Here is a 26,094-nt window from a genome sequence, read left to right on the forward strand (position 1 = left end):
ATATTCCTGTTATTATCCTGCTTTGGCATATCTTTTTTTTTTTTTTTTTTTCTGCTTTCTGCTTTGTTTCTCTTTTCAGCTCCCTTCCATTCTTCTCCCTTTATTTTCCCTTTTTCTTAACTGGCTATGGTATACAACTGATTTGTCCACATGTTGGTTATATTTGAATAGGAGTGTTACATTTCCTGATCTTAATTTTAAAAGCATATTAGCAAACTTTTCATTTCTCTCTTTAACTAGATTGTACTCATTCACTCCCTGCGGCTGGATCCCTGGAAGTCCCCATGGTGGACCCCACCCCAGGGAGAGCCAGTGCCCAAGCTTCCCTCCCTTCTCCAGCCCAGGCCTCTGAGTCCTTTGTGTTGAGACATCTTTCCGCTGTGTCCATTTTTCAAAGTCGTAAAATGTTCCAATTACTTTTCTGTGATTTCCTTCGAGTCCTGAGCCACTTCACAGAGGTCTGAAGAATAAATTAACTGCAGAACGTATAAAAGTCAGCCGCCAGCGCTATGTAAATGTTTAAAGGCCGGGACAGGGCTCTGGCGGTTCCATCGCACACACGCCCCAAACAGGCCGATTCTTCCTGCCCCTCCTCAGCGCACTTCTCTCCCCCTCTTCCTCCTCGGAACCAGGATGTTTTTCCTTGCCTTTTTATTGTTTCGCTAACCTGGCAGGTCTCCTTTGGTGGAGCCCCGCCACTGGCTTCCTCTCTGGGTGTGATTGAGCTTTACAGTGAGACGCAGGCTGGGAGGCCTGCACCCTGGGCCTGCCTAGTCAGGAGGGGCAGGGGCTGTGGCTTCAGCTTCTTTCTTGAAGCAGCCCCTTTGTTGAGGAACCTCCTCAAGCCACTCTGTTGGGTGTTTATTTTTCAAAGGACCAGAGGGGAAGAAAGGAGGCAGTAAGATAGATGCCCCTAGAAATAAGGTGACCACCCCATTGCCAAAAGATTTTGTATTCTCTTGTTTAACTGAATGGAAATCTCCTGGCCTTCAACCCTGTGTCTTTTCTCAAGGCCTTTAAGACAAACAAAAAACCCTATGGAATTATTTTTAAAGCAAAAATCTTGAGGTCACATGAGAGATCTTCATCTCTCCCTCCTGCCTGTGTAGGCTACAGCCCTCCCTAGTGCAGCCCTCCCGGGTGCCCCCTCCTAAAGCCACATCAGGCTCCTTCTGTTTCTGGAAGGTTGAGCCCAGGCTCAGGGCTCCAGGCTAGCCTGTCCTGGGTCTCATTCAGCTCAGTCCTGCAGATCTGTTTCTCCCCAGGAGGAGAGGATGCTCTGCTGAACAAAAGTGACTTCCTCACAGGAGAGGAGGGTGGGGTGCCTTGTAAACCTTGCACTACTCATCTCTAGAGACTGTTGCAGGGGAAGCTATTTAAAAATTTGATCATTGGACCTCAAGTCCAAACACTTTGCAATGTGTATGATTTTTCTTAGGGCTACTCCTTTTAGGGTAAGAACAAGGAAGGAAACGAAACTCCCCAAGAGCCTTGGACAGTCCAGATTGAGGGCTCAGTCTTTTGTTCTCACAAACTCATTTGGCTTCTAAAAGTCTTCCACCCCAAATCATTACATCCGCAGCACCATTTCAAAACACAGCTTAGAGTAGGCTGCCACCTTTCTGGAGAGATTACTGTCACCTTCCCCAGAAACCCCTGAGATTCCTGACTGCCTCAGAATATCTCACCCCTGGCCATCCAGCCTGAAATTCCCTCATTTGGAGAGATCCTGGGGGAAGGCTGTGAGGACCCTATTGGGGAAGGACCCCCACTGTCTGGACCAGAGGCCAGGCAGCCCAGAAGGGAGGATGGGTTTCTTGTACCTTGCAAACTCTGCCTCTCTGGGCCACTTCTCATACCCCCAGAGGCATTCTAAGTATTTATGGTTTATCTCCCTTGAAAGCAAAAGCTCTTTGAGGCGGGTTCATATCTTATTTGTCCTTGAAACCCTCACAGTGTCTTGCCTGTGATTGGTGCTCAGTATATTTTTATTGTGGCAAAATATACACAAATGGAAAATTTACCATTTTAATTATTCCTACGTGTACAAAATTCCATGGCTCTGAGTACAGTAACAGTATTGTTAAAATCATCACCAGGGCTGGGGCTGTAGCTCAGTGGTAGAGTACCTGCCTTGCACGTTTGAGGCACTGGGTTCGATCCTCAGCACTATATTAAAAAAAAAAAAAATCACCAATCATTCATTCCCAGAAATTCTTCATTATCCCAATAGAAACTCTTTTTTTAAAAAAATATTTATTCTTTTGTTGTAGTTGGACACAATACCTTTATTTTACTCATTTATTTTTATGTGGTGCTGAGGATCAAACCCAGGGCCTCGCAAAGCACTAGGTAAGCACTCTACCACTGAGCCACAACCCTAGCCCCTAGAAACTATTTAAATAATAAATCCCCATACCTCCCTGCTCTCACTCCTGGTAATCTCTGTTCTACTTTATCTCCCTATGAACTTCCTATTATAGGAACTCTATATAAGTGGAATCATACAATATTTGTCCTTTTGTGTCTAGCTTATTTAACTTAGGTTTTCAGGGTTTCCTCATGTTGCTGTATTAGAATTTCATTTATTTTCATTTCATATACCATTGTATGTATATACCACATTTTGTTGATCCATTCATCTACTGATGGATACTTGGGTTGCTTTCTTCTTTTGGCTATTATGAATAATATTGTTGACAACATGAGTGTTGTCAAGTATCTATTTGGGTCTCTGCTTTCAGTTATTTTGGATATATGCTTAGAAGTGAAATTGCTGGATCAAATGATAACTAAGTTTCTGATGGACTGTTGAACTTTTTTCCATGGGTACTGTACCATTTTACATATCCACCAGCATTGTATAAGGATTTCTATTTCTCCACATTCCCACCAACCCTTCCTATTTTCCTTTTTGTTAGTAGCCATTCTAATGGGTGTGAAAGCAAATATTTTTTAAATTCATTGTCACGGTGTTGCAGATTTGAAACTATTACTCCTTTTCTTTTCCTTAGTCCTGTCATCTGAGGGTCAGAATAGTTGGATGCTATGGTCCTAAGGTGGTGGTCACCTTTGAGGGGCATAGAGGCATTAAAGACAGCCCAGTCACTTTGACCAGAATGAATGGTGCAAAGCAGCATGGGTGCTAGCTAGTGAAGCTTGACTCATGCTGTGAATTAGTTTAGTAAGAGCTGGTTGTGCTTCTCTCTTCTTGGCCCTCACTGGTTTTCATCTGAGTGTGGTTAATTGAGGACACTGGAATTAAAGGGCTGGGCTTCAGTCTGCTCTGTCACCTATTTTCTGGGTTAACCTCTGAAGGTGACTTAAACGCTAAAGCCTCAGTCTTTTCTTCCATAAAAGAGGACAAGAATTACCCTCAAGACTGCCACTTAGACTGTCAGGATCTAAAAGGATATTTAGGCCTCCTAAATTATCCTGTAAAAAGTGCTTTGCAGATTGGAAAATGTGTGGGATTATTAATTGGATCTCTGAGAATAGAAGCATAATTTCACTCTCTGGGAAGTCTCTGTGAACAACGTTCCATTTCTCTTCAGTCTGCACCACATGTCATATTCAAAGGAACCAAATAGAGGGGGCTAAAATTCTCTCTTCACCTTTTAAAGACTTTTCCCCCCTCCCTGGGTGAGCAACTGAATTTCAGAAAAATCTTTAAAAATTACAGAGAAACTCATTTTCATAGGTTTGACTGTCTGTTGCTGGAATACACAACAGTGTAGGAACAGGGCACCAACCCCATAGTTCTAAGAGGGGTTTTCCAAGTTCAGGATCCCAGGACATCTCCAAGGGGAGGCAGGAATGGGGAATTCCATGACTGGGGATGAGTACTGTACTGTCCCAGAACCTCTCCTCATGAACCTTCACCCAAGCACTGTGACCTTCACCTTTCATTGACCTAGCGACACACTGGAAAGGCCTAGGAACTTTCCCTGGCTTCTCCACAGCCTTTCTGTAGGCGTGTTGTCCATGGAGTCCACTGCTGCCCGTCAGCATTCATTGGCTTCCTCTTTGCTGGCCTCTACTTTTTTTTTTTTAATATTATTTTTTAGTTGTAGGCGGACACAATATCTTTATTTCATTTTTATGGGCGGGCTGAGAATCGACCCCAGTGCCTCACGTGTGCTAGGTGAGCACTCTACCACTGACCCACAACCCCAGCCCTAGCCTCTACTTTAAACTTCATCCTGTTCTCTCCTTGTTATTTGTATCCCTGCCTGTCACTGGCTCTGCCTCTTCCTCCAGATTCAAATTTTCCCTTCAGTCAGCCCTTGATCCTCCGACTTTCCTGTCATATGCCATCTCTTGCTCTTTATCTTTAACTGTCTACTGGACGTTTTCACTTCGAAGTTGTAACATCACCCCAACCTTCACAGTTTGGTTGACAAAGACTTTTCTTGTTTCCATCAAACTTGTTCTCCATTCTGGCTCTGCTTTCCCTTTATTATCATTCTTTTCAGTATGTATAAAAATCACCTCTGAAAAGCTCATTTAGAAATCCTCTTGCTCAGTCTTCCAGCTAATAGTGTGCAGCTGTTGCCAAACCAAGTCTGCCTGATTCCAAAGCCCATGTGATAGGCACTATTTCATTCCTCTGAGGGAGAAGCAAGGTCAGTGTAGTTGTGTTGAAGACTGAAGTTTGCAGGCCAGTGGGACTTTCCTTTGCTTTGGCTCTACTGGCCGGTGCCTTGAAGCCTCATGAATAAGCTGGAGTGGGATGGGGCAAGACTGAAGTTCAGATCGTGTCTCTGCTGCTCATGAGTGTGTGACCTGGAATGTGACCTGGAACAGTCACTTAATCTTTCTGGCCCTCAGTTTCCCCTTGTGCTGTATAAGGATAATAATATCCACTTGACAGGGCTGTCATAAGCATTAAATGAGACAATGCATATGGAAACATTTGGTAAGCACTGAATAGATGTTAGTGAAATCTGAATTCAAATGAAAGGACATGAAAATAAAGGGCTTGTTCTTCATCTGTGTGCCTCAGAAACACAAGCGTGTAGCTGGCAGCACTTGACATCTGGCCCTCTGCAGCGCTTGATGGTGAGGGGTGGGGGCAGGGTAGGCCCTCTGGGAGGAAATTGCCTCTTCAGATGACAGGGCACACTCCCTGTACACTCCCCCTGCACTGCTCAGAAACAATACAAGCTGAAAATCCCCCAATCACTGGGTTGCGGGGGCGGTGGCGACGGAGTTGACTGTAGCAGTTGCTAATTAGGAATTCCTATTCCAGGCTATGCTAGCATCCCTGATGATGCTGGTTCACAAACAGATGTTTGGGAACATTAACACACTACAGAAGTGGAAGTTGTCAACTTGAGGGGAAAAAAGCCAGGCAAAGCAACGAAACTTGTTAATTTAACCTCCATTCATGGTACAAAGGAAAGTTATGGCCTCGGTGCAGAAGGAAAGATGGTATTTCCAGCATCCCAGCTCCAGTGTGCAGTTAGTTGCTGTGGCTCAATTGCGGTGGTCTGTGACTGGGGTTTGAATTATCAGCTCTGACCACCTGGGGAGCTGGCCTGGGTGAGGTGAGCAGTGCCATCCTCCTTTGAGTCTCCAGGATGCTGCCTGCATCAAAGAATTCTCCAAGAGTGTCTGATAGGACACAGCCTCTTCCTGTTACCCTGTAGCTGGCCCAGACTCTGCAGCTTGAGGCATCCCTCCTTTCTTGTATCTCTAGGGCCATCTCTCTTTTCCACCCAGGGCAAGAACAGTCTCTCTGATCCCTTTCCATGCCTAGGATAGGTCCCTGTAGAGTCCTCTCCAGTTTACTCCAAATTACTGTCCTACTCAGGGTTTACACAGATGCTGAATAGGAGCCATGCCACAGCAAAATTCATCCACAGTAGAACCAAAATGACTCAGGGCTTGGAAAGGATTAGTCCTTAGACTTTACTAAATATTTTAGCATTTACCCATCATTCCTCCTGAGATACATGGAACAGTGTAAAAGTGCTTGGATGCTCAAACCAGCAGGAACAAGTGGCAGTGGGGGTGGGCTGGGGTGCTGCCTGCCCCAGCCTGCACGATGTGTTAATCCCTTTTCTAAGGTAGAATTTATAGGCAATAAAAGAAATAGAGGAGCATCCAGGGGGCTATGGTTTACTATTCTCTTGGAACCCACAGCTGGTGACACCAGGAGCTTATTATGTTGGAGGTAGTTTTGACCTTACCCTGGGCTCCCGGTTTTTCTTAAGATGGGTGTCATGGAGCAGAACTCGAACAGGCACAAGCTGTTCCAGCAGCCACTCGGCCAGCCTCGGTCCTTTAATAAAAGTAGACTTCCAACTTTCAAGAGGGACTGTGGGCAGTATAGGGGGTTTCAGCTCTGGTATCATCTCTGACCAGATGCCTGGAGAAAGATGGGGAGACAGAGCCATGACTGATTAGCAGTTCCGGCCACAGTCATCCTGCAACTATGTATTGAAGGCTGATAACCCAAAATCGATTCAGTAGCTATAATATATGTAGTACTCACTATATCAGGGATTGTTGTAAGCTCTTACACAAATATACTCTATTATCTTCATAACAGGCCAGTGAAATAGGTAATGTTATTATACACCTCTTTCAAATAAGAGGCCAAGGCACAAACAATTCTATTTCTCACCTAAGGTCATAGGACATGTAAGTGGTGGAGCTAGAAGTCTAACCTAGGTGGTCTGACTTTCATCACAGTCTGTGCATTATTGAGAACCGAATTTCTGTATCCAGAACCCAAAGCTGAAAGCAGGTTAATTTCCTTCACATGGAAAACACTGATTCACAAGGTATGAGTAAAAACAAGCAATGTTTAAATTTTGCCTCTTTTGTTCCTGAGGAAAGAAAGGCATAGATCCCACCAAACTTACTAGTTTTTCACCAATCCAGGCAGCTGTGGTACCCACTAAGAAAAGGGTAGAGGTAGAATCATGAGCTAGCAGGTCTCTGAGGTTAGTGGGCCCCAGCAGTGGGGCCACTGACAAAGGGTGTATCTTGTCTCTAACTGCTTAGAGAAAGGGAGATGGTCATTGGCCAGCTCTCTTTGATAAGGCCACCAGTAATGGCCACAGCTGGTACTGGCAGTAGTCAGGCATCAAAGGGCCAAGAGGCCCAGGCACAAGTAAACTCATCAGTCTTTCTGCTGTACAGTTAAAAACCACTCACATGATTATACTTCAGAATGTCACTGGAGTCCCAACCTACACACATCATTATTTTCATGTTTCACGAGCCAACTTTAAGGTATATAAACTTCATCTGGAAACCAACGAAAGCCCATTTCAAAGTGACTTCTCTAGGTCTCCAGCACTGGAGTTATTTTACCAAGACACAGCCATTTTTTACCCCCTTTGGTGATGGTGGTGCTGGGAATTGAACACAAGGCTTCATGCAGGCCCTCTATCAGTGAGCCAAATCCCTAAGCACTTCCCTCTTTTTAAAAATTTAAATTGAGACAAGGTCTCACTATGTTGCCCAGACTGGCTTTAAACCTGCAACTCTCCTGCCTCAGCCTTCCAAGTTGCTGGGATTATAAGTGTGAGCTACCATGCCCAGCTCAGGAAACACAATTTAAATTAGATATATATTTAATAAAATGAGATCAAATGGTATGTACCGTTTTGTAATTTATGCTGACACTTAACAATTTGGGCTAAACATAATATATAACTAAAATTGTATCAATGGCATTTTGGTCAGTCCTTTACAATTTTTTGTCTCATACTTAAGTAAACTGACTCCCTATTGCAGAAATTTAGGTTTCTTTCAATTCTCATTATTATAAAAAAGACTGTGATAAACTTTCTTGTACTTAACAACTTTTTGAACTTCCTTAACTATTTCCATAGAATTTATTTCCAGAAATGGAAACCTGGATCAAAATATATGCCTATTTTTAAGGTTTTTGAAATAGATTGCAAAATTTATCATCAGAAAGACTGTCAATTTCATTATTAACATTGTATGAAACTGTTCATTTTCTGAACCTGCAATGACGTTAGATACTATTTTTAACTTTTTATCAGTTTGATAGGCAGAAATAAATAAAACTTCAAAAGGATCTTTTCTCATTTGGGATTGTACTTCCTTGCTTTTAAACACTACTTTCATGTCTTTCTTTATTTCTCTTTGAGAATTGTACCTTCATGTTCTTTGTCTATGAGATGTATACTTCAGGGATTTCAAAAAGTTAACCTTTCAGCTGGCACTACAGACATTTATGCTGTTCAACTTTAAAATTTTTTAGTTTTTATTTTTATCAAACTTACACATATAGTTTAAAGATCAAACAGATTTTATAAGGCTATTATAAAAGCCCTGATCACTCCACCATCATAATTTTCTGCTCTCCATAATCAACCACTTTCAGCCTTTTTAATTGCTTCTTTTAGTAGTTTTCTCGATATCACTAAGTAACATGCTTATTTGTTGATTTTTTGTATTGTTTTGGGCAATATTCATTGATTTCTTTCAATGGATGTTTCATGTCATTCCAGGCTCTATCAATTTAGAAGAGCTTCTATCCTTTAGGATCAGTTTGAGTAATTTAAATGCATTTTCACACAACTCAAAATTATCCTTCTACAGCACAGACCTCTTACAGACTCTTGTTATCCAGGATTTGTTTCATTTTGTTTTATTAATTCCACTAATGAGAAATTATAATTTTTCATGAATTCCGTGTTTTCTTTGCTCATTATGTCTTCTTGTATCTGATATCTGTCATCTACAATTGTTTTTCTTCTATTTGAAATCAGTCCTTTCTAATTTCCTTTAGTAAGTGTAGTTGATAAACTCAGTTTTGACTGGACATTTTCTTACTTGATAATTTCAAGATATTTTTGGAAAGGTAGTTTCTCTGAGTATATAATTCTAGTTTCTTCTCTTTCTTAGCACATTGAAAATATTTATCTACTATCTTTTGGTTTTCCATTATTATAGTTGAAAAACCATCTGTAAGCCTAATTGCTATCTTCTATAGATAATCTTCCATATTTTTCTTTTGGTTGCTGACTGTGTGTGTGTGTGTGTTTACGTGTGCATTTATTTATTCTCTTAAGATTTTGTTGGACTTCCTTAATTTCAGGATTTATTTCAGCTGCTGTCTTTTTGAATATTTCCACTTCTGCTTTCCTTCTCTTCTCCTAGACCTCAAGGTAGACCCATGTTGGACTTTCTCACTCTTCCTTCCTCATCTATTAACCTTTTGTTCATATTTTCTTTTTATCTCATTCTTGGCATTATCTACCTTCTAATTCTTTCTTCAGCTATATCTAATCTATTGCTGAATTTAATTTCAATTATATTATTCATTTCTAGAATTTTAATTAAGGCTTATTTCAAACATCCTTGGCATTATTTATGGCATCTTTTTCTTTGTTCTGAATTAGAAGTCTTTGCTTGCCTCCTTTGCTGACTTATGCTCATGGATGCCTTACTTTCTTGTATATTTTATGATTTTTGATGCAATCTCTTATTCATTGGATTTTATTGGTAGTGGGCTGAGGCTGTAGCTCAGCAGCAGAGTGCATGCCTGGCACATGTGAGGCCCTGGGTTCGATTCTCAGCTCCACATAAAAGTAAATAAATAAAATGAAGGTATTGTGTCCATCTATAACTAAAAAATATTTTTTTAAAAAAGATTTTATTGGTAGAAATTGGTTAGAAGATATGCTTTCTAGAGAATATTAACATTTGTTTCTGCCAGGTACTTGGAGGCACTATCAGGATCACTCCCTACCTCTTCATTATTTATAGTATGAATGTAGCCAGGTAGGCACATTTGAGATATAATTTACATATTATAAATTCTTATTTTTTAGAGTATAGTTCAGTGATTTTCAGTATATTCACAAGGTTTAAGACCACTTTTAAGTACATCCTCAACTCTAGGTTCAGACTACACAGGTAATATAAATTTGTGCTGCACACCCACATGAGGGCTAGCTTTATGGTTTCAAATTCTTGATGAGATGAAGTTTTTCTTTCACCTACCACCAGGATAAAGGGACAGGTTTCCTTTTTGTCCCTACTTCATGGCAGGTTTGTTTCTATTTGCCCTACACCCCAGGGATAGTTGTTTGGAGTCCCAGCTCTCTCACAGTGGTTTTCTTTTAGATTCCCTCCTAGAGAGTGCGTCTCTAACCTCCTGCATCCCTGAAGGCATCAGAACAAAAGTTCAGGGTCACAAATGTTGAACAGGTACCAATTTCAGTCTTCATTCTTCTCTCTGTATTCCTAATTTTGGTTCATTTGGGATCTCAGAAGATTTGATTCTTAACTTACCAACTCAGCAATACATTTAGACATATTTATAAAAACTATTTTATTCAGCATCTTAGTTGTTGGTAGTGGCAGGATTATTGAGGATACTGCAGGACTATGGTCTGCCTTTTAGTTTTGTTCATAGTGTATGTTTTTTCTTTCTTACATTAAAAAAAAAAAAAAAAAAAAAAAGGTATATGTAATGGTGGGAATCAAATCCAGGGCTTCTTACATGATAGGCAAGTGTTCTACCACCGAGCTACACCCCCAGCCTCTTTCTTACATCCTTAGTCTACTCCTGCAGAGAGAGCATGGTTTATTGGGAGCCACGTCCTGTCTGTGTGTGGCTATTCTTTTCTTCTTGGAAACTGAAGTGGAATTCCTTGAGCTGACTAGGGTCTAGGACTTTTACTTTTGTTCTCTGAAGGGGACATAGCTGCTTCCTCTAAGGCCAGCCACACCCCCCAGTGGCGATGTCTCACATTTGTTTTAAGACCATACTAAAGCTAAGTTCATTTCCTTTCCTTTGCTTGTGGCTTGCCAGCTTTGGGCATGAATCTGAGTCCCTTCTGCCTCCCCACAATCACTTTTTTCTGGCTTCCTTTGAGGATAATTTTTCCACTGCTCCCAATTAACCAAGAGGATAGAGAAAGCTTCCTTAAACCATTTCACCTCCTCTGGAGAAGTTAGCTTGCCTTTGTAGTTCAGATAGGAACTCCTCAAAGGGAGGATATGTGGGTCACTGCTGTCCACTGCCCAAGTTCAATTTATGGACTTGGTGGCTGCCTCTGGAAATACCACTCTAAATCCCATTTTTAGCCAAGTATGGGCCTTGCCTGTCTGGGGCTGGGCCCCAAAGGAGCCCAGCTGCCTGAGCAACTTCCCTCCCCCTCCAGGAAGCCTCTGCTAATTATCACCTCCAGAAAACATAATAGGAGGCATAAAACCAGTAATTCTTAAGGGATTTGGGAAGGAAAGAATTCCCTTAGGAAACTGTCAGAATCTCTTCTGGAAGTTTTTGTAGTCACCATTCACCGATCCCAATTAAGTGAGCCACTGCTTCTGGTAATGTTGATCTGGAACTGCACTGTTTAATAGGGTAGCTAATGGTCAGCCATGTGGTTATCAAGAGCTCAATGTGTCTAGTAAAAAACTCAACGAATTTTAGTTTTAATTCTTAAAAATATATAATATCTTGATAGTTCTTATATCAATTACATGTTGAAATGATAGTATTTTGGATATGTTGAATGAAATACAAATATTAAAATTAATTTCACTTTCATTATTTTAAAAGTGTGGCTATATTAAAGTTACTTATGTGGATTGTGTTTGTTGTTCTCTTTATCTTTGGGAAGCACTAAACTAAAAGGTAACTTTCTTATTTTTTGTGTATTTGGGCATGCACCACATAATATTTAGATACAAACTAGTTCTGCCTGCCTGCAGCCTCTGCTTGTCAGATGGTTTGACATTGCTGCCTCACTCATAGAGATGGAAGTGACTTCATTCATCCTTGCAGAGATTTTTCAACAGTCCCCAGCTGTTCTCCATCTTAAGCAGAAAGAGAAATATTCCTAAATGCGGAAAATAAAAATGAGATTTTCAAGGAGCCATGTCGTTAGCAATATCCTCAAATGGTCTATGTATGCTCTCTTTTCTGAAGGTTCACTTTTCTTTACAGAAACAAGCAAGTTCTCACTGATGCATTTTCTTATTGTTGCAGCTGCTGAAAGTAACCACTGGCCAGAAAGTAAGACTGAACCCCACATAGAAAATACCGTCTTTTATCAGAATCAAGAGGACTTTTCAACGGTGGACTCCAAAGAGGGCATGATGGTTCAGACCTCCAGAATGAGCCCTGCATTTTCAGAGGCTCCAGAAAATCGTACTTTCCTAGTTGAAACGACAACTGCTGAAGGAAGGAACGAGTCTTCAAGTAGAACAAACTTCACTCAAATTTCACCTGAAATTGCAACAACTCTAACATCCCAGGGCAGCACTTTAAGTGAGTTTGTACTGAAGGTGCTCATTTCATTTATGTATGTCCAGTGCTGGAAAATAACAATCTCTGCTACTGCCTTCTTCCTCATCTTGAGCAACTGTGACCATCCAGGGGTCCTGGGCTGGAGTGGATCAGACCTGTGACTTAAGCCCCTGGCTGTGGCTTGCTTGTAATACAGATCAGAGGAGGGTGCAGATTTGCTAAGTAATCTGGCCCACTCTGTGGTATCTACATTCCAGTCAGCCTGAATTCAAACCATATCCCTCCTCCATAGATTCTGCCACACAATACCAATCTCAAGGGCACAGATCTGGTGGGATGTGTGGCCAGGGAAGACTGTACTTGCTTATGTTTGTTGTGTTGGTGTGGTTTTGTTTGTGTTCATGTGGTTCAAATATCTGTTCTTGGTCCAGTCAGCACAGCTTGGAGGTTTGCTATTTTTAGGAAAGGCTCTCAAAGGGGGCTAGGGCTTCACACATCAGACTTAATTGAGGAAGAGAAGTCAAAATAGCAATGTTTAGGTACTACTAGATACCAGCATAACTATGTTTAAATCCTTATGAAAGCAGGTTATCGCTGTTTTAGGGATTTAGAAACAAACTCAGAGAAGTTATTAGCCCAACGTTTGGAGGTCAAACAGTTGACGGGGCTCAAAGCTAGAATTTGAGCCTGTGTAGCTGAGTGAGGTGAGAAGGTTGACTAAGGAGTGGAGTGCTCAATGTGATTGAAGGTACAGAAGAGACAAAGACAGAGGTGGCCTCTTTGTGGGGCGGTAGGACCAGCACCCTCCCTGGGGGAAGCATGAGCACAGAGCAGCCAGTGGGACAGTTGTATGAATGGGGCAGGGACAATCATGGAGGACTTTGCCAACCAGACAGTTTATACTTGGCGTGGTGAGAAGTCACTGAAGAGTTTTGCACAATGGAGTGATACTGGTAAAGCAGATTTGGGGAAGATTCATCCGGCAGCCAGGTACAAGATGTCTGGTATGGACGTGAGAGGGTAGGGGGAATCTAGAGTGGGGGGAACCACCCAAGTAGACACAAATCCAGGTGTTGACCTTGTGGCCACAGAGATGAAGAGAAAGGGCTTGGTGAAGACTCAGCAAAAGGAAGTTGGTAGTTAGTGAGGTACTGAAAATAGAGGATAAAGCCAGCAAAGGTCACTCTGTGGTTTCATGACCTAGTGACAAGAGGTCTGACTGCGGACATTCGGTTTTTAAAAGAAAAACGTATGAAGGGATTTTGTGTCCCATGCATGAATGGTGGCTACAGAGCTTAGAAACTGTACATGAAACTGCCTGGTTTTGTTGGTCATCCAAATATTGGGAACTCATGTTTATGTTGAATTCAAGCCAATTCTGGGACCAACTTTGTGGAATGTGGGTGATGAATAATGATGATCTGACACTGGTCTCAAAGGTCCACATCGTCTGCTACTTAGTTTCAGTCTGTCCCTTTGCTTGTAATTTTATCCAAAAATGTAAACTCTCTGTCTTGTTTTGTGGCCTCCCTTTCAGGAATTCATTTTCCATAGAATGAAAAATTGTTCTTGATTTCTTCACATCTATATACTTTGTAGAACTCAGAGTTGAGCCCATTAAAAGATTATGAAGACATTTGGAATTTTAATTGTTGCCCTCTGCTTTCAGGCTTGGAACGGCTTCACCTTCCATCCAGCAGTTCAGGGTCAGAAGGAAGAACAGCCTCTTCTCAAACAGAGAGCAGAACACCCCAGATCTCCCTGGAGAAGGGGACGGGGATGCCAGAAGAAGCATCTGTGCACACCCAAATGGCTGGCACTTCAGATTCAAGCCGGTCTTCCTTTGCTGCTTTGGAGTCAGGAGAACCCACTATGCTGTCGAGGAAAAGAAATTCCTTAGGATCAGAGCTCTCCGTACTGCATTCCTCCAAGACAACTGCTTACCCTCCTTCCTCAGACCATTCCTCAGGTGAGTTCCCAGCTCACCTCTCCAGTCATTCAAAATAGCCACAAGTAAATGTGTATAACTAGCTAGCTAAATACCTAAACAGGAGCTAAGGGGGAAATAAGCAAAAACCAAAAACAAACAAGCAAGCAAAAACAAGAAAAATTTTAAAAACATTCTTTTTAGGGCTGGGGATGTGGCTCAAGCGATAGCGTGCTCGCCTGGCATACGTGCGGCCCGGGTTCAATCTTCAGCACCATATAAAACAAAGATGTTGTGTCCGCCAATAACTAAAAAATAAATATTAAAATTCTCTCTCTCTCTCTCTCTTTAAAAAAAAAGTTCCTTTAATGCTAAGTATTTGGGGTAGAAGTATAATCTACAGAACTTATTTCAGTATGTTTAAAATATGTTTTCTTTAACTATACAAGAAAAAAATAATAGTTGGTCTGGTGGGTGTGATGAGACTTCTCTCCACCAACCCATGCTTCCTCCATCCCTCTCCCCTACACACACACACTCCCCCACCCCTCACACACACACACACACACACACACTCCCCTCCTCTCACATACACACACACAAACAAAAAACAAAGGCTTAAGTGTTACTAGTGTGTATTCTTACACAACAAGGTACATGCCAGGGTGCTTGTAAGAAATGGTGAGCATCATACCATCTGATTAGGAATTAGTTTTATTTCTTCAAGATTGCAAAAACATTTCTTTAGTTGTCAAAGAAAACATGGGTATATGTTTTTTCTAGGTTTCATTTTGGGGAACAAATGCATTGCAGGTGTTTGCAGGGCATGATATTAGTCACTACAGCTGTGGAGTACTCCTCTCTGCCATTCCACTTCCTACTCAACTATCAGTTGAGTCTCAGCTCAAGAATTCCATTTCCATGAGCCTTTCTACACCTTCTGGTCCTCTGTGCTATACACCTTGTCATACCAGGTCATCCAAAGCCTACCCACTCAGAGACTGTAGTCCTCTTGGGAACACATGCTACTTCTATTACTTCTCCTAGGGTCCCTGCAGACCAAGAACAAGGTACAATTAAAAAGAAATAGGTATTAATATGTGCCCAAATACCCTCACAGGGCACATGCTGCCAATAGACTGCTGGAAAATGCCTTTTCTCTCTTCTCAGGTGTTAGTTGGGGTCGGTGTCTACTGCTTGTTTTCATACTCAGGCAATAGGGAGCAGAACGGAGAGGGTCAGGAACCTTCTTGGAAAATTGAGGTTAGGTTGCTTCGGATAATGCTGTTTCAAAATTCTTGTGTCAGAGATTTTTAGAGTGCTTTGTAAGACTAGAAGTTTGGGTTTATGTCATCAAAGCAAAAACTGAACCCAAAGGTCCTTTTTGTAATGCCTATTTAAAGCAGCCAGTTCCTCTTCCATATACTTTGTAGACAGTTTCCTGCTGACTGGGTTTGGATATAATTTATGATTCATGTTTTAGGAGATTGCTTTTTAAGATTATTCATAAACATTGGTTGGATTGGATAAAAGCTATGATTCTTTGCAGATTCAAAGTTCTGTGGTTCAGTGATTTATAACCAACTTTACCAAACAGTGGAAAGGAAGCATTTCCTAGGAAGCTCCACTTTGATTTTAGTCAGGGTCATTTAATATTTATAATTTAAATTTAACCCAGTATGTGGTTTATTTGAAAATCAGCCCATGTTTCTAACTTTACTGGATACAACTATCTACTCACCTATATTTTTCAACACTTAAAAAAAATATTGCCCTCAAATTCTTCGAGCAATTGTCCTTTTAGAACCTTAGCATTCTAATATTAGGAGATTTCTATCACATCTTTCATATTCGAGCCTTCTACTGAGAATTTCTCTTCCTTGGTGAATTAGGTATTCTGTTCTAGGTAAAGTCAGACCACCCTCTTAGATAATGGAGAGGGCTTTTGGGAAGAAGACACATGGAACAGAATCTGAAGTCCAAGGAGAAACAAAGTTCTGCTTTATTTTTTTTTAATTTTTTTATATTTTTAGTTGTAGATGGACACACACCTTTATTTATTTGTTTATTTGTTTGTTTATTTAATGCGGTGCTGAGAATTGAACCCAGGGCCTCACACTTGCAAGGCAAGTACTCTACCATTGAGCCATAACCCCAGCCCAAGTTCTACTTTACTTTTAAGGCTGGGCTGGCACCTGTCAATCCACCAAACAGAGCTCTATATACCTCTTACCTACCCTGAGGGGAAATATTGAGCTTTTATTCTCCCTTTACCTTCCCATGATAAAGTTGATGTAAGTACTTGGGAGAGACCTGGAATTGGCCTGGCCCAGCTGGGCTAGCTCTGTAGAACAACAGAAGTGAAGGGGTGCAGTAGAGACTTGAGCCTTTTTTAGAATTTTTTTTTTTAAGTTATAGATGGACACAATATTTTTATTTTATTTGTTTATTTTTATACGGTGCTGAGGATCGAACCCAATGCCTCACCATGTGCAAGGCAAGCATTCCACCACTGAGTCACAACCCCAGCCCAAGGCTTGAGCCTTTTGGCACTTGTCCAATGCATCCTCTGCTAAATGTCCATTCCATCCTCTGGTAAATGTGACCCATAGAAAAGCCTGGCACTTAGACTAGTCAGATTAGTGACACTCTTCAAAGATGGACATGAAGATGGCGAGCTAGGAGCCTAGTACAGGGAGGATGGGGTTCCTCATTGAAAACATCAGACCAGATGATCTGAAGGATCCTTTCTAATTTCACCATCTGAGAATCCACACACACTCGGCCTTTGTCTCCTTTCACTCCTACTGATCCACCCAGAAACATGTGCAGCCTAGCCTTTTCCAGGCTGGAATAGCCAGGATTTATCTGCTTCTGAAAATAAACTGTATGCCTTACATCACTAAAGCAGGCAGCAGAATCAGACTTTAAAAAAACAGATCAGAAACCATTTAAAATTATTTTTTGTGCTGCTTTTTACTTTTCTGTATTTTCCATATCAATCATGTACTATTTGATCATTGGAGGAAAAGTATACAAAACAACCAAACAAAGGGGAAAAATTTCTTTGGAAGGCAGGAAGAAATATGTGTATGTTGAACTGTGTGAGAATGGCTACAATTGAGGACTAAATTTAGTCTGAGCTTCCTGGAAACCAGGGCACAAAAGGAAGCTGGGTGGGGCATGCGATTGTTGTCAGATAAAGTAAGCATACAATTTAATCCATAGGCATAAGTGTTTGGGGGGTTGTAATTCTAAGAGGAATATTTACAAGGAATGTTGAGAATCATAATGGAAAATGCCTTCAATTGCTGTTTTGTGGAAATTGGGCTCATGTTCTTTAAAAGGTGATATTTTATATAGATTCTCAATAGGAGTGGAAAGTATTAAAATGGATCTCAATTTATGAAAGTATTTCTGTGGGTAGCTGAGCTGATGTGGTCCAGGTAAATGGCATTGTGGTGATTTCACTTTGTAAAGGGAGAAAGTATAAATAACTTAGATGATTTTAGATTTAGCCTATCCTTCTCAAATATCAGCTGCTTCATCTATACTTTTGCCAAGTTCTGGATAGCACTCAAGGTAAGGTTGAACATTTTGATGCATACTTGTGATTGTGCGGTGACTGGGGAGTGACCCATATACCTTTACCAGACATTCTTTTCACCTTCTATTATAAAGACTAGGAACTTGTCTTGTGTCTGCTCCTGGTGGATGAATGGTCTTCCCATTTTAGTTGTTTTGTTTTTGTGGTAATGAGAATCAAACCCTGAATCTTGCAAATATTAGGTAAGCATTCTACCACTGACCCACATCCACATCCCTGCTATTCCCATTTTTAAAAAAATGTTTCTTTTTTTATTTGCTCTTTTTAGATATACGTGATAGTAGAGTGTGTTTTGACGTAGTTTACACACATGGAGCATAACTTACTCTAATTAGGATCCCATTCTTATGGTCATACATGATGTAGAGTTTCTCTGGTCATGTATTCATGTATGAACATAGGAAAATTTTGCCTGATTCATTGGTATTCCCATTTTTGAATGGGTGCTTTAGAGGCAGAAGCGAGTGAGGAAGGGAAATTATTAAAAAATTAATAATACTGGCCTGTTGATTAGAAGTGTGGTAAATTTTTTCTTAGGTTATTTAGCTGGTGCTCATTTAGTAACATAATTAGCAATTATAGACTAATTTGACCCCATATTTCCTCTTCTTTATTAAGAGGCACTAACTCTACAATTTTCAGACAAATTTCATTGCTTTACTGAGAGCATTAAATGTGACTAGTATATAAATACTTAGTACAATTCTTGACACATTATAATTAATGATAACTTTTTGTAAGAATGATGTGATGAAGAAGCAATGTGCTACAGAGCCCATAGTCAGGGAGAACAGCCATTTTCCTTTTGTGACTCAGTATCTGTGACGTTAGTGATTATATTTCTGTGGCCATTTATTTGATGAAACCACCAAAATTAATCACCTGTTTTGATGGAAACATCAAATGGAAGAAATAAGGCAATTTACTAGGAATAAAAATGTTTTGGAAGTCATTCCTTGGAGATAATTATTTTGGGCCAGTATTTATTATGCTTTTCATTTTTCATACTAAAGTGCTTTTTGTTTTCAAGTAGGGTTAGTTGGGGTAGGCCATGCCTACACTTTTCTGTTTGGATCTTTCTATTCCTTTGTTTCAATTCCTAAGTTTTATGGATAACCTGCATCTTCATTTTGACTTTATTAAGTCCAGTAAACAGAGCTGCATGCTGTGTTCTAGGTTTAGCTAGGTCTATGGTTTTGTATGAGGATAAGAAGAACCTTTTGCTTCCTATGTTCTTTCTCTATAATTATATGTAAAAATTTATTTGTGCTTTTGGTCACAACTGCACACAAGTCTGATCTTTAAGAAACTGTTTATAATTACAACTTCCTTTCCCCCCTTTCTGGATCATAATTAATAGCTCAAAGCCTTTTGTTAGAGTATGTTTATGTATAAAGTACTTTTTGTTGTTTTTAGCTTAAAATGATTTAAAGAAAAAAGGAGTCTGTTTTCTTCCCTGCCATGTTTCTTCCTGCTCATGGGCTTTCTTGAACTTAGGAATGAGTATTTTTTTGTAGTTGTTGTTGTGGTGCTGGGAATAGAACTCAGGGCCTCATGCATACTAGGCAAGCACTACGCCACTGAGCTACATCCCTAGCCTTTTGGATTAGGGTATTAATATACCATTCTGGAGGTCAGTTCTCAAGATATCCTTTGAAAAATTCTCTGTGAAAGGGAGCCACTAGCAAGCCAAGCAACCTATAATGTGGAGCAGACTGTACATTTTGACCAATGGCATGTAATTCAATTCTTGAGGTTCTTGACAATTATCCAGTGACCTCCATCCATGGATCAGAAAAACCGTTCCTCATCTGCAGTTCTTGATCTCCTAAGGGACCTATTGGAGTAGCATGTTGGGTTAAGAGCTGGTCTCCAATGTTTAATGAGACTAAATAATTATAATAATGAAGGCCCTCTGATTTCGGATGAAATTAAGTTAAATTCATGGGGTAATAATGAGTATCTCCTGATGTTAAGACCTTCTGTTACTTAATGAATTCATTTTGGTGGATAGTTATTTCTTTTCTTTTTTTTTTTTTTTTTTTTTGGATAGTTATTTCAAAACAAAATTTATGGTGGGCCTGGGTTGGGGAAAAATAAAGAGCCCTTGACAATGACAAGGATGGGAATTACTGTCCTAAAGCAGTAGTGTCCTAGCTGTATTCTGCAGAACCTAAGGCCTCTTCACTGGTGACCAGGGGGCTAGGCTTGGCACCATGTGACTTTTATTCATTTGTTAATTGGATTTTAATTTATAATAATACTTGAATAAAAAGATATGTAGTTAAAATAAAATAAAACAAGATGAAAGCCTTAACACAATAGCCTGTCCTGTTTAAGCAATATTATGAAATTTAGTAGTACTAATTTTATCTTCTATAAAAACCAAAAAAGCAAATAATGTATCTGTTATGATTCTCCTATCTTCCTTTTAGCTTGCACAGAAAGCTTTGCATTGTGCTGCATGAGGAACATCACTGCTTCTCCACTAAGCTACATGAGAATCAGAACTAGTGAGGAGGGGGTGAAGGTGTATGTTCTAGTTGTACATGTGTGTAAACATACACAATTGTCTGTATCTACATCAGGTCCAATAGTGTTTAGATTTATATACAAAAATATAATAAACATTATTTTTTACTTAGATAGTGCCAGATTTTCTTGTCCTTGAGTAGTTTTGAAACATATTTTCTTCTGTTTTAGCTTCTGCGAGTATAAAGGAACTGAACAACTCTACTGCTCTCCAAAGTCCACTAGTCAACCAGACAAAGAGTACACATGTTGCCACCACATTCACTGACAGTGTCTCAAGGATTCTCAGGTCTTTGACTGTCAGTCTGGGACCTATTAACAAGACAGAGAGTTTCCCTAAGGACTCCAAAATTGCCACAACTTCAGTTTCAGTCCCTTCCTCACCCTCTACAGTAGAATCAAGAAGTAACAGTAGAGTAACCAAGAATCCAGAAGATGGAGAATTCATTGAGCCATCTACAGAAAATGAATTTGGTGTTACATCTTTACATTGGCAAAATGATTCCACAAGTAAGTATTCTATCTTTACTTGATCTGTAAGGATATTTCTAAATAGCGGATTTCTTTAAGAACATTTGTAGCCTCTGAAAAATTATGTACTCTTTGATGACACCAGCTCCTTCATTAGTATATCACATTATTGCATTTTGATTTTCATTCTTATGAAAACATTGTGAAGTTAGTTGGATAGGTGCCACCCCTCCAGCTTTTTTTTATAGGTGAAGAGGAGGTTTAAGTAATGCATGCATTGGCTCACACAGCAGAGTTGAGACCGGAGCCTTAGGGCTGTCACTTGATTCTATCTTGTTTTTAACCCTACAGCATTGTCTTCAAAGTGAGAGCTGACCTAATCCTTACAACTAGCTTCAGTGCTTTTATGATCAGATCTTTACAAATAAATGTACAGAATAAATATAGTTCTCAAGTTCTTGGTTTGGTTTACTCCCTATAGTTGATTTTTTAAAAACTACTTCAGGATTAGGATAATCTTTATTAATATTACAACTGTTTTAGAAAAATGCTGTATGTGCTATATTTATGCACATCGTATTTGTTGGATATAATGCCGTACTCATTTCCTCAAACTACTTTTCAAGGGACAGAGTATAAAATACTCAAGTATAAATTACTTTGCTATTTGCACATAATGTTTAAAAGTCCTCTGTTCAAAAAACTTTTATTTTTTGGTATTGCTATCTTGTCGACACCAAGAGTTTGAAAATAATGATTTAGAATATGATAATGTATGTCACATACAATAAATATTAAACAAGATTTCTGTGGGAAAGGATATCTTAAAGAAGACTCACTTCTTAGTTGTTGGAGGATCTTTTTCATACCCATATAATGGCATTTTTATTTATATACTATCTTACAGCCTTTAGAGGACATCAGCTTGCCAGCAGCTCTCAAGTGAAAAATGGAAGTTTCAGGCTTCAGAGTGAGACTGTGTCTAGGTCAGTTCCCTCCATTAGACACGAAGAGAGCACAGCACACTGGTCCTTGACCAACAGCAATACATTTGCAGATGTGACAGGAAGCTCTGCTTCACATCCTGAAGTTTTGAACTCTTCAGTTTTGACCCAAGCTTCAGATTCTGCTCAACAGTCCAGAAGAGGTACCACAGTGTCAGATGAGAGAAGTTACTCAGAGTCTTCGTTTATATCTTCCTCAGAAAGCCTAGGTTCTTCAACGCTACGTGGAGAAAATTCAAGTAAGTTTTCATTTCACAGGATGGTACCACATGGAAGGTGAGAGACTTAACAATGCTTATGACCGACTGTGGCATATTAAGCCATCTATTAAAGAAATATCTCCTGAGGCCCCTCTAGTATCATTACTCTCAGGACATTCTTATAGCTGATTGACAGATGTACATGTATATCCTATCATATTCCATATCTTCTCACATACAACTCAAGGTCTGTCTATGTACTCCTTTTCTTTGTTGCCCACCCTGTATCCCCTTACCTGCCTCAATCATAGAGCTTCTGAAAGATGAAAATATCTCCTTCTCATGAATTGTTGTTCACTCCAGGTCATTCATAGCATTCATTGAAAAATACTCTCTCCCCTCCTCTTTTTTAAAATAGATTTGAGATATAATTCACATTCCATACAGTGTGCCTGTTTGAAGTGTACAATTGATTTTTAGTATATTTACAAAATATACTAAATCACCACTACTATCTAATTCCAGAACATTTATATCACCCCCCCCCCAAAAAAAAAAAAAAAAAAAAAAACTCCATACTTATCATCTGTCACTTCCCATTTTACCCTCCTTCCAGTTCCTGGCAACCACTTAATTTTCTTTCTGTCTCTGTGGATTTGCCTGTTTTAGACATTTCCTGTAAATGGAATCATATAATATATAATCTTTTGTTTTTCACTTAATGTAATGCAATGTTTTCAAGATTCATCCATATTCCAGCATATATTAGTATTTCATTTCTTTTTATGACAATATTCTATACTATAGGGATACACTGTATTTTATCTTTTCATCAATTGGTATATCGTTCCCACCTTTTAACTTTTTAATTTTTTTTGTAGTTGTAGATGGACAGCATGCCTTTGTTTACTTTTATGTGGTGCCTTACATATGCTAGGCAAGTGCTCTGCCACTGAGCTACAGCTACAGCCCCTACCTTTTAGCTTTTATGAATAATGCTGCTGTCAACATTCCATGTACAAGCTTTATGTGGACATGTGCCCTTTTGGAACTGCCACATTTTTAAAGCAACGCCATTTTTAAGCTTCTGAGGGATTGCCAAGCGATTTTCCAAAGTTGTACACCATTTTATATTCCTCCCAGCAATGTACAAGAGTCCCAGTGTCTCCATATCTTCACCAACACTTGTTATTATCCATCTTTTTTGATTATATCCATGTTGTCAGTTTGAAGGGTATTTCATTAGTTTTCTTCTGCATTTCCCAGCCGACTGATGATGTCAAATATCTTTTCACATGCTTGTTGGCCATTTGTTTTATCTTCCTTGAAAATGTCTATTCAGATATTTTGATCATTTTGAAACTGGCTTGTCTTACTCTAGAGTGTAAGAAGTCTTTGCATATTCTGGATACTAGTCCCTTATCAGATGTATGATTGACAGGCATTGTCTCCTGTTCTGTGTGTTACCTTTTTACTTTCAGCCCAGGAACACAGCTTGGCGCGGGCCTACAGTTCCGCTGCAGAGGGGAGCACTTCCGGGGCTCACTCCCGTAGCGGGCACACCTGGGCTGCTCTCACCGGAAGTGGGGAGCGCACTCTGCGGTCACTCAGCTTCGCCCCTGCCGGCGCCACCTCTGCGGAAGTGGGGAGTTCTGCGGGCGCCACTCAACGCGGGAATGTGACAGAGCGGGCGGGCCTGCTCTCAGAGTCGCCTGCCTCTGAGCCTACACTTGGAGGTGGTGTGTCTTCCCCAGCAAGGATTCTCTCCACAGCCCCTCAGCCCACCTGGCACTTTACTCAGTTCTAGGATGATTAAGTTGGCTGGCAATCCAGAGAAAATCCTACAAGCTCTTTATGTAAACAGGACTTTTTGGGTTCTCCCACCTCAGGAAGACACCCCTCATCCCCTCACACACTTGATGAGACATATGGGGTGACGTCTGCTGGGAGGCTTAAAATAAAAGACCAGTCACTTTGTGGCTAAGATCAGTCTCCTGGGAAAGAAATATCTCATTATACAGAATGGAAAGTTGGGAGGGTTTTCCTTTTTCCATTTAAGCATAACAATGATTCTATTTGGGATCTTGAGAGCTTTTCACATACAAATTTGCTTTTATCAAAGAAAAGGCATGTGGAAGGAATTTGGAACTATTCCCTATTTTAGGCCCCTGCCATTTCTCTTGTATTACCATGTTCATTGCTGCCACCTTGGCCTTCACAGGAGGTAAATCTACCCTGTAGACAGTGACTTCTCATGTTGCCATTCAGTGTGTTCACCACTGAAAACCCCCTGTCCAAGGAAAGTATTTTACTCACTTGAGTTCAAGGATACTGAAAAATCTGGATTTTGGTGCATGTTTCAGAGATTGCTTCTTTGTTAACTTGACCTTTGGCTTTTTCCTTTGCAGTTACTGGACTTAGCTATGGTCAAGTGAGTGGCACAGATACTGAACAAAGGACTTCTGGTGACCACACAGACCACACCTATGTTTCATCTACTTTCACCAAAGGAGAACGGGCATTATTGTCCATTACAGATAATGGTTCATCCTCGGACATCAGTGAGAGCTCAACTTCTTATATTAAGATTTCAGACTCTCCATATTCAGACTATTCTTCCTCTTCTCATCCTCACTCTGAAAAAAGAAACATCTCATCCTATGATGGGGAATATGTCCAGCCGTCCACTGAGTCACTGGCTCTGCATACATCCAGCCTTCCATCCTACACCTCTACCATTAATATACCAAAAACTTCAGTTTTTGTGGATGCCAGGACTGGGTCTGTTGGTGACTCATCTTCTGCTTTGGGCCCCCATTTGCCTCTGCCCTCAGTGTCACAATCCCACCAGTTATTCTCATCAAGTTTACCATCAACCAAGGCCTCTGCTCATCAGCTGAAGTCTACCTCTGAGACATCTACACCTTTGTCTTCCTCACCATCACCTTTACCAGTGTCCTTAACAGCTTCTTCTCCTGCCCCACTTTCTGTCTCACAAACAGACTTACCACATTCATCTACCCCAGTCCTGCCAAGGGCAAGAGAGATGCCTAAGACTTCAGTTCAGACATCAACAATGGCATCATCCATGATAATTCTCCATAGTAGTAACACAGCAGATCCCAAGAATCAGACCATCCCACAACAAAAGAAAATCATTACAGAAGCAAAGTCACCAAGCCTGGTGTCTCTGCCCACAGTATACACCAAAGTTGTAACAGTGAGTGCTCCTTCAGGGGACCCTTTGCCTCCAGCCTTAACTGAGTCCTTCACTAAGCCAGCCCTTCCAGCCATGAGTACCAGCTTAACCCAAATGTCTCCAACTTTGACAGCTACCACTCTGAAGACCTCTCACTCTTCTGTGACCAATCCCAGCACCTTGTCAAGTACAGAAGTTCTGATTACTGACCCCATATCTGGACACACTACAGCTGGAAAACAGCTCTTCCCAACCAATCCTGAAATTCGGGTGCCACAAATCTCAACAGAAGGTGCCATTACCACAGAAAAGAACCATGTGCATATTGATGTTACCACCCACTTAATCTCTCTGACCAGTGTACCAACATCAACAAAAGAATTGACCACAAGGCTTGGTATCACAGAAGAGTACAGCTCAACTTCACATTTCCTCAGAACTTCTCCTCCTTCCCAAACCACAGATGTTTCTACAGCTGAAGTGTTAACTCCTAAACCTACCACCTTTGCTACTCAGAGTAACACACAGTCCCCAATGGCATTGTCACCTCCAACATCAGGTACAATGCATCTTTCAAACACATATCAACTGCTAGACCCTGTGCAACACTGTAAACTGCATGAGGCTCAGGATTTAAGTGAATGTGTAGAAATAGCTAGTATTTGAAATAATCTCAGTTTTGTGACTAATACTTCCTGTTGAAAACAAAGCATAAAATAAGGTCACGGTGGACTCTCATTTTCTTATTTTCCCCAAGTTAGGTGATACTTCCTGAAGAGAAGAGGACTTATTGGTTGTGTGTGACATTAGTAAAGGGCAGTTGAAGCTTTTAATGCCCTGTAATTAATTACAATAGTTTTTCAAGCATGCCCTTAACTTCTTGGATTAGAACCAGACAAGG

At 40.4% G+C, this 26,094-nt stretch overlaps 1 protein-coding gene across 4 annotated transcripts in view; it reads left to right on the plus strand.

Annotated features, from left to right (window-relative positions):
• Heg1 (heart development protein with EGF like domains 1) overlaps positions 1 to 26,094 on the plus strand; it is an 88,799-nt gene that overhangs the window by 10,035 nt on the left and 52,670 nt on the right. For 2 of the 4 annotated variants that reach the window (XM_076868783.2, XM_076868781.2), the window contains exons 2-7: positions 11,993 to 12,274; positions 13,923 to 14,222; positions 20,491 to 20,829; positions 21,698 to 22,033; positions 23,476 to 23,730; positions 24,403 to 25,752. In XM_076868783.2, the coding sequence (XP_076724898.2) occupies positions 11,993 to 12,274; positions 13,923 to 14,222; positions 20,491 to 20,829; positions 21,698 to 22,033; positions 23,476 to 23,730; positions 24,403 to 25,752 (2,862 nt within the window). Of the gene's footprint in view, positions 1 to 10,139; positions 10,204 to 11,992; positions 12,275 to 13,922; positions 14,223 to 20,490; positions 20,830 to 21,697; positions 22,034 to 23,475; positions 23,731 to 24,402; positions 25,753 to 26,094 lie in introns of those variants that run through there. The other 2 variants (XM_077110445.1, XM_076868782.2) reach the window with 2 other exon arrangements.

Source organism: Callospermophilus lateralis, chromosome 10 (assembly GCF_048772815.1).
Source record: "Callospermophilus lateralis isolate mCalLat2 chromosome 10, mCalLat2.hap1, whole genome shotgun sequence".
NCBI lineage: Eukaryota > Metazoa > Chordata > Mammalia > Rodentia > Sciuridae > Callospermophilus > Callospermophilus lateralis.